Source organism: Leucopleurus acutus (assembly GCF_964270905.1).
Source record: "Leucopleurus acutus genome assembly, chromosome: 8".
Taxonomy (NCBI): Eukaryota; Metazoa; Chordata; class Mammalia; order Artiodactyla; family Delphinidae; genus Leucopleurus; species Leucopleurus acutus.
In genome coordinates, this window is record NC_139151.1 from 64,727,898 (window position 1) to 64,742,417 (window position 14,520).

At 41.3% G+C, this 14,520-nt stretch overlaps 1 protein-coding gene across 2 annotated transcripts; it reads right to left on the reverse strand.

Annotated features, from left to right (window-relative positions):
- Window positions 1–509: 509 nt before the first annotated feature.
- LYVE1 (lymphatic vessel endothelial hyaluronan receptor 1) lies at window positions 510–13,457 on the reverse strand. 2 transcript variants are annotated; one of them, XM_082843923.1, is made up of 6 exons: window positions 13,240–13,457; window positions 9,655–9,826; window positions 9,406–9,545; window positions 3,195–3,500; window positions 2,466–2,544; window positions 510–1,925 (listed from the first exon to the last, which is right to left on the reverse strand). In XM_082843923.1, exons 1-6 carry the CDS (start codon window positions 13,322–13,324, stop codon window positions 1,739–1,741), a joined length of 969 nt encoding a protein of 322 aa, XP_082700049.1. In that variant the 5' UTR covers window positions 13,325–13,457; the 3' UTR covers window positions 510–1,738. The 2 variants fall into 2 exon arrangements, with proteins under 2 accessions (XP_082700049.1, XP_082700050.1); XM_082843924.1 differs by lacking the exon at window positions 13,240–13,457 and adding an exon at window positions 10,412–10,474.
- Between the last annotated feature and the right edge of the window lie 1,063 nt (window positions 13,458–14,520).

Genomic DNA, 14,520 nt, shown 5'->3' on the forward strand with positions numbered 1-14,520 from the left:
TTGGCAATTAAGCCAAATTTTAATATTTGTGGGACAACCATAAAAGACTATGCCAACAGGTTATGGCCTCTGAGTTGAAAGGATCATGGAATTGTGGGGTTACTGGTGAGGGGAAGAAGATATTAGCAATCTCAGAGAGAAAGACTAGAGAGAGGGGGAGAGAAAGTTAGAGAAACAGGACAAAGGAGCTATCTGAATCTCCAGCTTCCTGTGAACTCTGGAAGAGATTGGAAAGTAGAACCTGAATCCAAAGTAAAGGACTAATTTATGTGTGTATACTTGACCTACTTAAAATAAGACCATCTGAAGCAAGAAGAGCCTCACATAGTGATATATATACTCTTGGGTTTACAAATGTATTTCAGCTACCAAAGTTGTCTCTCTTACTTTTGCAAACAACAGATCACTTCAATTTTGCATGAAAGGTATAATGCATCTATGTAAATAAGAGAGCAAAGGAATTTTCTAAATGCTTTTATTTTTTCAGCACAAATATTTCTGCACCTCTCAGACTCCTTTTGCTGGAAAAAGGAGAGCTAGTGATACATTTGGTAACGACATCTAAAAAATGTACTTTGGTGTATAGAGGTAATGATGTACTTTTTAGGTATGTTAATAATAAATTAAGGCTATAATTGTTGCCATAGTCACGAGAAAATAATGAGTAGATTAGTCTCAGCAAAAAAAAAAGTTGGTTTTGGAAGTGGAAAGCTGGGGATATCAACACTGAAAAAAATTAGCTTCATACATTCTACTATATGCAATTTTTTATTAATAATCTTCAATTATAGAATGTAATAACTTGCACAGTACCTGACATATAGTAGGCATTCAGCAAATGTTTATTAAATTTTACTGCTTTTTAACACAGTAATTTCATTCAGTAATAATTTCTATAACTTGATAAAAATAGAAATTTTTAAGAGATTTTTTTTGGGGGGTGAGAAAAGAATATACTTTCTTTTCCCTAGAAAGTATGTTCTTCTAGAGAAAATAGCAGCAGCAGGAGAGAGAGAGAAAAGTAAGTGTGTCTAAATTCTAAAAAGTGATTCCAACTAGAATTATTCAGAGATGAACACTTTGGCCCTGTCTGTATTTACAGTCCCTACTGACAAATGCTGTTAATATCCTCAGCCTTATCCTTTTTCTCTATTTATTTTGGTTTTACAGAGATTAGGTCTCAAGTCACAGGAATCTCCACGTCCTTCAGTTGCTAAACTTTTCCTTCCTTCTTTTTCTCTTGCCTGGCTCAGAAGGACATGCCAGATGGTATAAGTGTTTCCTTTCCAGAGCTGAAGAAAGGATCTGGGCTGTAGAGTCAATCAATAGACAAAGCCTTGATCTCAATGGTTTCTTGGCTCTCAGCTCACCTATTCTCAGGTAGCCTAAAGGCCTCTTGACAAACAGGTTCTGATTAGCTGTTTGAGGTCCAGGTGCTTTGCACAAGCTCCTTTCTCCCACTGGGATATTATTAGCACATAACCAGGCTAGAAAGGTTGTGGGAAGCTTTGGAGGTAGGAGGGTAGGATCCAGAAAGGATTGCAATAAGGAAAAGGGAATTCCCTTTGGTGAACTCCAGAGTCCAAAGGTAGCCCTGAGCTGACTCTAGTTAGGGACCAAGGGTAGACTTGCTTGTTTGGTTCTTTGGACCTTTTATAGGCTCCCCATCTGGGACCAGGATGTGTATCAGGAAGGAAAACAACCTCAGGTGTGTCCTCTTATTTCTTTCAGCTTCCATCTAAACTTCAGCTTCCAGGCATCGCACTGTGGTTTTGGGTTGACTCTTGGGCTCCTCGGGTTTTTTATCCATTTTCTTTGATTCCTCATTAGGGTTGCTATCATCGGCCTTCTCCTCCTTCACTACTTTAGTTTCTATCATTTCCTTCTGCTGGTTCTTGTTGGTAAAAGGGAAGGCCTTCACATACCTGTAGGCATAAACACAAAATTAAAGTGAGAGACTTCTACGTACCACATAGAACAACAGATAATGTTTTGTGATGGCCCATATTGGCATAGTACATTGGGTACTTTTATTTCAGAGAGATGCTAACACATGCACCCTCAAATACTTTAACCATCCCCACCTGGATGGATTCATTTAGATAGGACAGTAAGTTTGCAGGCGAAACTTTAGGCTGGCCTTAACACCCTCTCGTCAAAAACAAAGAATTGAAAACCAAATAAAGCATATCCGTTTTTCCCTAGATGTCAATCTTTTCTTTTTATTTCTTGATATTCAAAGGGACAGCCATTGACCTATATCTAAAGGCCGGATAACATGCAAGTGCTGAAATAAAGGAAAGGCTGGGCGGTAGGGAGGACAGGTGAGGTGAGGGAAAACATTTACAGTATAAGAGGATTACCATCTCCATCTGGACGAAGGAAATGTCGATAAAAACCCTGGATAAACACAAGATATGGATGTGACAAAGATGACGAGACTAACCATGTGCCAACAATCCCACCTTTTGATGTAGCAAACCGCGAGGCCAGCTGCAGCAGCAAAGAAGAGGAGTGCAAGCACCAGCAGGGTCGTGGGAACACCTGGGGGAGACAGAGACCGCGCCTTGTTCCTCCATGTAGACATTACTGTGCACCGCTCTTCTAATGACTCATCCTAACACGTGATGGAGACCACAGAGCAGAAGAGCCTTCTCTGTGACCACACAGGGGCCACTTATGGCGTTGGGCCCACATAAGCTTCTTTGCTTCCTGCCTATAGAATCCTTGGCCTTGCCTCATGCTCTCCCTACTCTATAAGTTGCAACATGACAGAGTCCATTTCCTCTCTGTGGCCTTGAGGTGACAAGTTTGGAGCAAATCAAGTGTAAGACCCTTTAAATAGGAAAACTAACTTGCTAATCATAGGCATTTAAGGTGTGTATATGTACTTTAAAAACTTCTGCATATGAATAGATAGTAATTTATTCTGAAAAGTCTTTGCGTTTTAAAAGTGAAGCTATTTTAGACTCATGATTTTTAGTTTAATCATTAAGGTTCTTTAGAGACCTCAAGTTCTAGGACTTTATGAAATTTGAATTTGCATTAAGCTTTTATTTGTATTTGTCAGGTCCTGAGTGCCCAATCTGGATACAGGCTAGTTTCTATGTATTGTCTGCTACACACACACACACACACACACACACACACACACACTCAAACACATACACATAATGCAGACAGAAAGCTTTTACCTCCAAACCCAACAGGTTCATTCTTGAATGCCGCTTTATTTTCAATATACGATTCAGTTTCTGTAGATATGGTGCTCGTTTCCATAAAAGCTTCTGTTATGCAAATTAATTTTCTTTTCCGTGGAATAGAAGTGGAAGCCAGAGCAGGAGCCACAGTGGGTGTAATAGACTCAGGTCCATCAGTAGACAACGCTGAGTGTGTACTCTCACTGACAATCATTTCTGTTGTGTATGTTGCAGTTTCCGTGTTGAATATGGGATCATCGGTGGTGATAATTTCTGGAAAGCATGAGTTAACCCAGGTATCTGTCCGGGGAGGGAAAAGTGAAATAAGAAAGAAGTATTGCAATAGCCTCCTAATGGGTCTGCCTGTCTCTAGTCTTACTCTCCTCCGATCTCTTTATACTGCAGCTGGAATGGTCTTACAAAAATGTAAAGATAATCATATCACTTCCTCCTTTAGAATCCTTCCCTGACTGCCTGTACTGCACAGCCTATAAGGCCTTCCATGATCTGGCCCCTGCTGACACGGCCAGTCTCACCTGATCGGTCTTTCTCTCGTTCCCCCGCCATGCCAGAATTCCTTCAGTTCTTTGATATGCTTTCTCTAACATCCAAAACTTTGACCTGAATGCTTTCTTCACTTGTAAGACTCTTTGCCCCTCTTTATTAACTCCTCCTTGTCCCTCAGGTCTCAGACTGAATATCTCTTTCTTAGGCAGACTTGAAGACCAGATTGGATCCCTAGACATACATTCTTGTACCTCCTTGTACTTCCCTTGTCATGATTCTCACTACACTGCTCCCCACTGGACTGTGAGCTCCCTGGAAGCAGGATTCCTGTCTGTCTTGGTCATCATGGTATGTGCAATGTGGCGGGCACATAGTACATGCTCAATACTTGATGTCTAAAGGAAGGAAGGAAAAGTGAAATGAAGAAAGGAGTAGATGGGGAGACCAAATATACACACATGACACCACTTGAGGACAGAGATCTACTAAAACCAGATTTCTCTGTGCTCATTAAAAAAAAAAATTTTTTTAAAGGAGGTGGGAGACGGGAGGGATGTAGGTTTGCTCTCCAATCTGTTGAATGCGGTAGAGAGGAAACTAATATTTGTTGAACATCTTGCTCTGAGTCAACCATGGTACTTCATTAAACAATTTTATAAAACCCTCATTTATACAGGAAGAAACTGAAATTCAGAGAAATTGAATAACTTGCCTAAAATCACATAGCCAGTAAATGGCAGAGCCATGCAATATATTACAATATGCATTTGCATCTCTTTTAAATCTCTAGTTATTTGTGATAGTGGGTAGCATCAGCTGGAATGTTAGCCATGAAGAAGAAGTTATTCTATTATTTTTGAAAATTAAGTAAAAGTTACCAACCAAGGCCATGGTAAACATGGTAAAACATTTTGACCCCACATGCATTCAGTCAATATTTTATACTATTCATTTCATTCTGAAAAGACCTCTATTCAAATAGGCATCATCCTTGACCTCTGCCCTAGACTTTGGAAGGCAGCTATGCTCACCACTATACCACCAATGCCGCACTGGATTTTTAGCTACGTTTCCCGTTCTTAAGCAGGTGCTATATACTTCCTTCAAAAAAATGAACATTTTTTTTTAATATCAGGGGAAAAGTATACTGAACACCATATACTGTGCTGGGAACTGAGAATACAGAGACAAATACGGGATGATTCCTGTTTCCAAGAGGACAGAAGTATTTTGATGAGGCTAGCGGGCGATAACTGGGAATTCACAGAGGAGATGGCATAAGCAGGATGTGGAGGGTTAGTGCACTCATTCAACAAATATTTATTGAGCTCCAACTCTGTGCCAGGTGCTGTGCTAGATGCTAGGGATGTGGTGCAAATAAGACCAAGTCCTTGCTCGTAAGGGCTTATGTGTTATTGGAAAGAAGGATAGAGACAATAATAAAAAAAAAAGCCAGAAATTTCAGAGGATGATAAATGTTGAGAAGATAATTAAGCAGGATAAGGATCAAACTGGAAGGGGCAGGAATGGGGACAGATACTTTGGATAAGGTGATAAGAGTAAGTCTCTTTGGGGAGGTGATACTTAAGCTGAAACCTGAATGATGAAAAGTAGCAAGTCATTGAAGATCTAGGGCAAAAGCATTCCAAGTAAAGAGAACAGGAAGTTCAAGAGCCTGAATTTGAATAATCTCAGCATGTTTGATGACTAGAAGGCTGGTATGGCTGGAATAGACCTCCAGGTCGTCTAGTATGGAAGAGGGAATAGGATATCCCAGTCAATAAGAACAGCGTGACCCAAGAATCCAGAAGTTTCAAAGTGTAGGTATGTCAGAAAATGACAAGGAGCACAATGTGGCTGGCGTGTAGGGTGTACGCATGATGGGGAGCGTGAAAAACTGCAAGTAGGAGATGAGACTGGGAAGATAGGTCGGAGCCAGTATATCAAGAGTCATAATTGCCATGGTAAAGAATTTGGAATTTATTCTGTAGGAGAAGGAATTTTCAACTGGGGGCAGCAGACCTTCCAACTGACATACAGAAGTTCTCATATGTGCCCAGTTTTACGTGCACAAGTCTTCATAGTTCACATCAGATTCTCTGATAGGAAGCCACCCAAGGCTGTGCAGAAGAGGAGGGACGTAATCATCAGAGGAGGTGTGTGGAGGATGAAATAGAGATGGGAGAAAGGGCAACCAGGAGCCAAGAAGGAGACGATTGCAATTGCACAGAAATGGGAGAACACGGAACTGTCTGGAATTCTAAAACTTATATCTGAGAGATCTTCTAGAGAAAAGTGGTTCTCAACTCTGGCTGCAGGTTAGAATCATCTGGGGAACTTTAAAAAAATACTCATGTGAAGGACCCACCCTGGGCCTGGTATATTACTGACGTGTGGTCATCACCAGGTGACGTGGAAGTGGCAGGGCCCAAGGTTTAAATCCTGGCTCTGTCCCTTACTGACTGTTGCCACAGCAAATCACCCTCTAAGCATCAGCTACTTCTCTTGGAAAGTGGAAGTGGTACACTTGTATCATTTCACTGAGGATTAATGAGACAGTACATGTGTAGGGCCTAGCAGAATCTATGGCATAATCTGTAATATCTGTAAGAATTAGTTTCCTTTGCCTCTCTGTTCATTAAGTGTAGCCAGGAAGGCCGCCGTGTGAGGGAGCAACGGCAATCTGATCCCGTGGTCCCTTACTGGTCGGGGGCACAATGTGTCTCACCTGGAAGCGTTAGGACCTGGCTCTCCTTCCCTCCAAACTACAAATATAATTTCTCTAGAATGTGCCGAATGCTTTGATAGATATTAAACACAGTGTGGTTGGTGTCCAAGAGGAAAGATAGGAGTCAGGGGTATAGAAAGGCTGCCTGAAGAAGACGGTACTTGAGACTTGAATAAAGAATACAAGTTAGCCAGGTGATGAAGAGGACGGGCATTGTGGCAGAGGGAACAACATGAAACAGGTGGTGCACGCCGAGCATTAGAAACACTTTGGTCTGATTCCCAAAGCTCACAAAGATAGCAGTAAGAAAGGCACTTAGGATAAGGTTTGGGGTCAGGTTTAGGGTTACTGGGATCCTCAGAGCTCACAAGATAGCAATAAAAAAGAAAGTTACCAAAACAAAGAAGCATAGGGTAAGTCTAGGTTAGTGTGACGATGAGGGCTAGGGTAACTCTGTTCCTCACAAAGATGGCAAACAGAAGCAGGTGAACCTGATTTATTTCAAAATGATAACATAACCACACAGTGTAGCAAATTTTCTCAAGTCACTTTTGTACACAATTCTCTGACAGTACATCCTTAGAGGGATGTCTTCTGAGGACTAAAAGAAATGCAAAGGAATTGCAAATTCCATTCAGTAGGTTTATTATTCCTAATAATGCTGTTTTTATAATTTGAAATTATTGTAGGATAAGAAAATATATTATTTATTGGGAACAAGAATTTTCCATATAAGAGAAAAAACATGCAAGTATAGAACAAAGTAAACAAAGAAAAAACTTGAACTGTTGAGTTGGAAATATCAATGCAAATGCAATATATATATGTATATTTTTTCCTAGCTGCCCACTAAAAAGGACTGAGAAGCATTGAAAATGAGAGTAGTAATGAGAACAAGTTGCATGCAGATCTTGGTTTCAAATCAACATTCTCTACTAAAAAGAACCAAGGCCCCTTGGAGAAATAAATGGCTGATTCCATGTGTGGATAAAGAAAGTACAAAGTGAGCCTGGGACATGTTATCATGCCAGAAAGCAATGCCTTGCTCAAATACTAATGGGATGAAAACAAAAGTCAACTAGAAGGGGCTCCCACTCGCCAAATTTCGGACAATTTGAGCATCAAAAAGAATAATAATTGTAAAATTGATGATAACATATTGAACACAGAGTAAGTAAAATGCTACATGTCCATGGTAGTATAAAGGGGAGGGAGGACATGTGTGTGTGTGCGTGTGTGTGTGTGTGTATGTGTGTGTGTGAGAGAGAGAGAGACAGAGAGACAGAGAGAGAGATTCCTCTTTATCAAAGAATGCCAGCTAACAAATGTAGAAGGAAGAATAGATGTAGAAAATTATCATTTTGCAGTCCTGCATATAATAATTGATTCCAGCTAGGATCATCAATGTCTGCTTGAACTATCAGGTAAAAGACGATTGGGGGGTCAGACTATTTACATGGTGCCAAAATGTCACACTATAGGTTACCTCCTCATTGCAAAGGGGAAAACACATCTGAGTTCATTAAAGAGGTCTGGCAGTCACCGTCTTATTCAAATGATCAAAGTTAGCATGTAATAGGGGGACATACTTACATTAAGGGCCTTTTGTTGGGATATGATCTAAAGTACACAATATCATCTATCCAGTATCTTTGCCAAACCTAGTGAACATGAATCTACACCTAACTTTACGTATATAGGAAGCGCAGGGAATGGAAATACAAGTGAAATGAAACCACGAGGAAGCATGCAAATCCAAGTCATCTCCCCTGACTCCTTTTCATTTAGTCCATAGGGCTGGGTGTCCTATCATTGCACTGACAGCTGGCAGGAAGGCCAGGAAGTTAAAAGGCCAGGCCATTTGACCGGCACGGACTAGCCGTCAGATGAGCAAGCATGCAAACCACCAATTCCGCAGTCAAAAGTGATAGGCGGCGGAGGCGAGGGGAGGAGGATGGTGAAAGAAATATGGGAAGAAGCTTATGTTCCAGTCTGCACTCGGCCTCTAGCTGACTGTAAGACTTTGAATAAGGCAAACCTCCATTCTGAGCTACAGTCGTTTCATCCACGAGGTGAGCGAAGTGGACAAAGTCTCTTTCACGGCCCTTCCTGGGCCAAGGCTCCCTGGTTCACAGAACCTCTTGGACCTTATGCTGCCTTGGGCAACAGAACACTGCTGGTGCACTTTTATGTCTTGGATCTTAGAGAATGACCACTGACCCATCTGACCTTTAGAAGGTCAGATTTATGAGTATGTGTGAAGAGTAATAAATCAGACAGAGGTTCTTATGATAAAGTGAGAACAAGTGTTTAGTCAAAGAAAAACTCTCTGAGAAGTTACTTAGGTAAAGCACTTGGGCTAAGACCTCCAAGGTCTCCCAAGAAGGTTAAAGGGATGACTGTGAGCAAATCAGTTCTATTTTCTAGCTTTAATTCCTTCCTTCATAAAATGAAAATTGGGTCTTGTTCTTAAAAACATCTAATATAGCATCTGAATTTCCACTCCTGTAAAGGAATGTGGGATAAAGGAAAGAGTTAGATCTATGTGTGAAGCTTCATAGTAAGGAGACCTTAGACGAATGTACTTATGTCCTCTGCAAAATAGGGATGATAAAGCACACCTCCTATGGAGATTGTCAAGGTTCAGCGAGATAACTTAGTACCTTGCTTTGTCCATAGTGGATGTTTCCCTCCCTTCGTCCTGGTTATCTTGTAGGATGAAGGCGGGGTGGGTAATGAAGCCTACAGGGATGCCCTCTCCCTATGTTGCCAATCTGTCATATTTTCTCTGACTTTTTGCTCTGAGAGGGACACCTCTACCCTGGTCAAAGAGGCAGTCTTGGGAGGATTCAGTGGCCATCACCATGATTGCTTCTGCTACTGCTCAGGGTTACTCTTCTCAGAATGGTTATAGAGCTATTGAAATCCAGACAAAACATGCCACGTGGAGAGGCTGCAGATCTGACTCACCAGATGAGTTGTGACAATAGGCCCTGTGCCGCTGATTGAGTGAACTTCTCCAAATCAGGACGCCCACTCCGTTCTTCCCACACTTGGGGTTCTGGATAATCCGAGGGATGACCACGAACTGATTTTTAACCCATCCATAGCTGTAACAGAATACACATGACCTGAGTGGATGCATTGATCTCTGTTGCTGAACAAGAGCACAGAGCCAAAAGAGCTCCCACAGTGTTTGTGAATCCCGCTGTTTCTCACCTGCAGGTCTCAAAGCCAGATTTCCATGCTGCTTCAACCTGCTCTTTGCTGGCCAGAGTTAGTCCTACGAGCCTACAGGCCTCCTGGGCTTCTGTGAAATTCAGCTGCGGGTGTGTCCTTTTGTTCACAAGAGTGACCCCCATGATTCTGCATGGTCCTGAGATGGAAAGCTCTGCAAAGGAATCACATAGGCCCTCAATGTACTGCTGTCCTTGCCCCTAGCCCTCAGGCTCTCCTTCCTAGTAGAGCATCATTGCCTCAACGCAGCAGCTGGGATTGAGGTTTAGAAATAATAGGACACAGACCAGACATTTTCCACAAGGACATCCTGCTGGGTTAGGAAGGTGCTTGCCCGGATCCATGCTGTACCTCTCACCAGGTCTGAGTCCATCGTCCCTCACTGCACTCAGGTTCCTTGTTCATTACGTGGAGGCTTTGGCTACCAGTTCCTGGGCTGCAGTCTAGGGGATGCAGCTTCTGCAAACCTTTATGGAGTCTATAAAATGAAGGGTCTGAGACTTTGAGAAAGATAGAATCCAGGGCTCTGGTTAACAGAATAGTGAACAATACTCCAATGTCTGTTGGGGACAGCACTATTTCTGAGATGGGCTGAAAAATGTTGCACTTGGTATAATAGAAAGTGAACCTTCTCTGACCATTGGGGGGCAGGCTTACTCAGAAGTTCCTAGAGGAGTCAGATAGTAAAACTTGCATGGCAGAGAAACTAAATAGAGGAAGTAGACTTTTCAAGTCAGACCTGGATTTGAATCTAGCCTGTGTCGCTTGCTGGCTCTGTGAATTTAGGCTGGTTACTTCATCTCTTGGAGCCTCAGTTTCCATATTTAGAAAGTTGAAAGAATAACAGTATCTATTGTATAGGGTGGTGAAAGTTAAGTGAGTTAATTCAAATAAAAATGCTTAGCATAGTGCCTGCCACATAGTAGGCACTCAATAAATCATAACATAGTATCACTATGTTACCTTCAAAGCACTTTGGTTTTAGTCTGCTAATGACTGATCTCCCTAGGGAAGCTGAGGCAGTTGCAGAGTTAGGATGTAAATAATATCTTACTCAAAATCTAACAAATCTGAGAATTCTTTTGATCCCTTCTCTCTGGGTTCTGGGATTTATAGACCTGTATGAAATTGCAAAGTTGCGTCGCATTTTGGTACTTTCTTCCAATTGGGCTTCATCCACAAAAGTCCATAAAAGGGCATTTTAATCTCCCACGTAATTGCTTGAACACAGATCTGTGCACTGTCAAATGCTTTGACCACTGTCGAAGGTGGTATCTAAATTTAAAGGAAGTTTCTTCTTGCAAACATGGAAGGAGCATTTCTAAGTCCCCCATGTGACCTTGCTGTGGAGCAGGGGGCTGGGGGAAGGGAAATGTATGGTATTTGTGGATAGCCTTGTTTGCTTCCAGACCCTGCTCTCACCAAAAGAGAGACCAGAGAGCCAACACCCAATATGAGCGTTTGTGACAGAACAGCCTCTTATGACTGTGGGCACTAACACTAATACCTACACCAACACTGATATTAATACTAATGTCAATGTTAATTCCAACTTCTATCACCTGTAGATGCCACTCTGTGCCAAACCCTGTCTCTTTGGACAGAAAATTGAGGTTCAGGGAGATTAAGTAACTTTCCTGAGCCCAAGGATATACAGCAACTAGGTGGCAGTTTGGGGGCACAAACCCAATTATGATTGATACTAAAACCTCAGTTCTTAACTAGGATGCTGTTCTGCTTCCCACTGTGCAATGTGGGGGGAAGATGAACACACACACAAACACACATCTACACACACACACCACTAGAGCTGAACTCTCGGAATACACCATTTGTCCTGGAATTTGGCCCATTTCACTCATAAGCTTCTTTGGGAATACCTGTAGAGAAGGTATATTAATTACACTGTAATGTGGTCTTGATACTCTCATCATACATCATTTTTACTCTAAATATTATTGTTATGAGTAATGATAGACCTATTCTTGGCAATAGACCTAGCTTTGGATATTTCTTCTATTGTTAATTGGCTGTGGGACCTTGGGCAAGTTAGCATTCTCAGCTGTAAAAGGGGGATGGTTATATATTCTTTACAGAATTTTTGTCAGAATTTTAAAATTATATAACTTGTACCTAGTGGAGGCTGGGTCTACAGTAGACAGTCAACAAATATTCATAGATTTTATGCTTTCCTATTTAAGGGCAAAAACAGGGAGCTGGAATCCAAGTGATATTCGAGTAACCCCTTCCTCAAGCATTCTTAGGAAACAACAAGCATAGTAGAAACAGTATATACCTAGGAATCAGAGCTGAATTCAAACCCAAGCTTTATTATTTACTTCCCTCATGACATTAGGCAAGTTGCTTGGCCTCACTGAGCCTGTTCCTTCATCTATAAAGTGTCTTCTTAAGAAATATATATATATATTTCTTATATATATTTTATATACTATATATAGTACATAAAAATAGGCCCTCAAAAATACTAACGCCCATCCTCGTCCATCCACCTTCATCAACCACCTTTTCCCTAATCATGGCTCTGTATAACTTTCAGTTGTTTCCAAAATTTCAATTCCCTTAGGAAAATTTTGCCATTATTGAGGATGGTCCAAAGACTGTGCTGAGTCAATGTCAAAGAACAATTTCCATAATAGTTTGAGGATTAATGGCAGTATTTTGGGGGAAAAGTGAATAGTCTCCCCAGGGAGATGTCAAAGAGGGCCAAACTTATTTGAAAGTAACAGTTCTGGTATTTGAAAAAAAAATCAACCATATTAACTCTAACCTCCCTCATAAAATGGAGTATGACAATATCGGAATCAACTCTGGATGCCTGTTCCGGACATATTTTATACCTCAGGGCATCTTCCAACAGAGGAACACATAATTTTCCTTTTAAAGTGCTCATATTTTCATTTGCCCAGAGCTGCAATGAGTAATTTGTGGTTACAATTTTGTTTTGCCTACAGTGCAGAATGAGGATACCATTTAGGCAGCTCCAAAGCCCAGGAATCATTTCAAGTCATTCCTTTGGTAGGGAGCTGATGACTAATTTTCAAACCTACATTTTCACAGATTTTTTTCAGTTAATTTGCTATTTACTGCATATTAAAAACATAAGCATTCCATGATAGTATAGTAAAATTAAAAATAATGATACTGACACTTCCAAAAATATAAAACAGGCCAATATTCTGTGAAAGTTAACCATTTTCCCCAGGCTAGGTGATTGCTTAAAATTTTTCACAATCACGCTTTGCTTCTTCAATGAAACACTTTTTAAAACAAGTGATTTCTCCTCAATGTTTTGTTTCAAAATATTCTCATTAAAAATATCCCATAACCAAAAATAAAAGTCAAGATAACATAAAGGTAAATGAGAATCACTTTGGTCAAGTTGACAACACGGTGAAAACATTTCTGGCAGAGCAATACTACCAATGAGACCTTCTGTCGACACTGAGTGCCATCCCACCCCAGAAATTCAGTCAAGAACTTAGTACTCTTAGGACAATTTGCAAGATCTTGCCTTGCCTCAGGTTGGCAATCTGGTAAGAAACCTACCTTCTGTGCGGAGAGAGCCTTGGACCAGGAGCCTCGTGGTCCAGATGGAGGCAAGAAGCAACACCAGGCTGAAGTACTTGGCCATTGCGCCAGCCCCTTCAGAGCCAGAGGAGCACCTCAGATGGGCACCAGCAGTATCAGAGGCAGGCGATCACCAGTCTGGATGGAGACTTCTGGAAGTAAGTGGGGGCCCACACGGCTCCACTTCATAACTGAGACATCCGGATTTCCCTGCTTTCAAGCTTCTGACTTGTCAAGGTCACTAGGGGAAATGAGTGACGTCCCTTGAATGCCCAGGCTGTACTTTGTGGATGGCTTTCTGGAAAATTTAGCTAATGCTGACTCAGAAAACACACAAACGAGGAAGGCAGATAGCACAGGGTGAACTGCTGAAGGTTTCCCCAATTCCCATATTCCCTGCCACCACCTCCCTCCCCCGCCAGCTCGGTTCTTACGCGGTTCGGTTCGTTGTTGACTGTGGAGCCCGCTCATTTATATACTCTTAGGAATGCCTCTGTCTCTAAAGGAAACTGAGCATGGATTGTGCTGCCTTTCCTCCCACTATCAGTGTTTTTTTTTTTTTATTTCCGACTGCATATCCTTGTGATCTGTGGGGGAATGAGGCTGAGGCTCATGAAAATGAATGATTATTTAAATACCAAGGACAGAGTCTTCATGCTTCCCTTCAGGATTTCTTTATATGTTTGAAATTTCTACCCCGCTACAGGTGATTCCTGCTTCAAAGAAACCAGACATTTTAAAATTCATGCAAAACATGACTAGGGGGCCAATTTACAAAATCAGTCATTTAATACTTTACAATAGTGGTCACCACAGAGGTCCTTTATATAATAACTCTCTCTTTGATAACTTCTCATATTCTGGTAGGTGAAAATTCAGTTTAGACTTCCTCTTTTTTGTTTGATGAATGTGAGATTTATCTGCACTGTGCACAAGCCGTCTGCACTCTCTGTTTCCCCTGCTAGAGTTTCAGTGGTTTATCTTCCATGGCAATTATGGAATTCTGGCTTGAGAGTAATGCCTTGGGCAAAGGGTTATTAGTTTTCTCCAAAAGGAATGTCATTTATAGGAATAGTGTATGGATAACTAGTTCTTTCCCATACAAAAGTTATTGGTCATAAAGTTAGATATTGGTGTGGAAGACAGCAATAATGAGAGGAGAATCTGCTCTGCACAAACATAGAGAGCTTCTAAGGGACCAGGGGAATATCCCTTAAATAGCTGTAGCTTAGACCTCACTACTTGGGTGAGCACAAGACC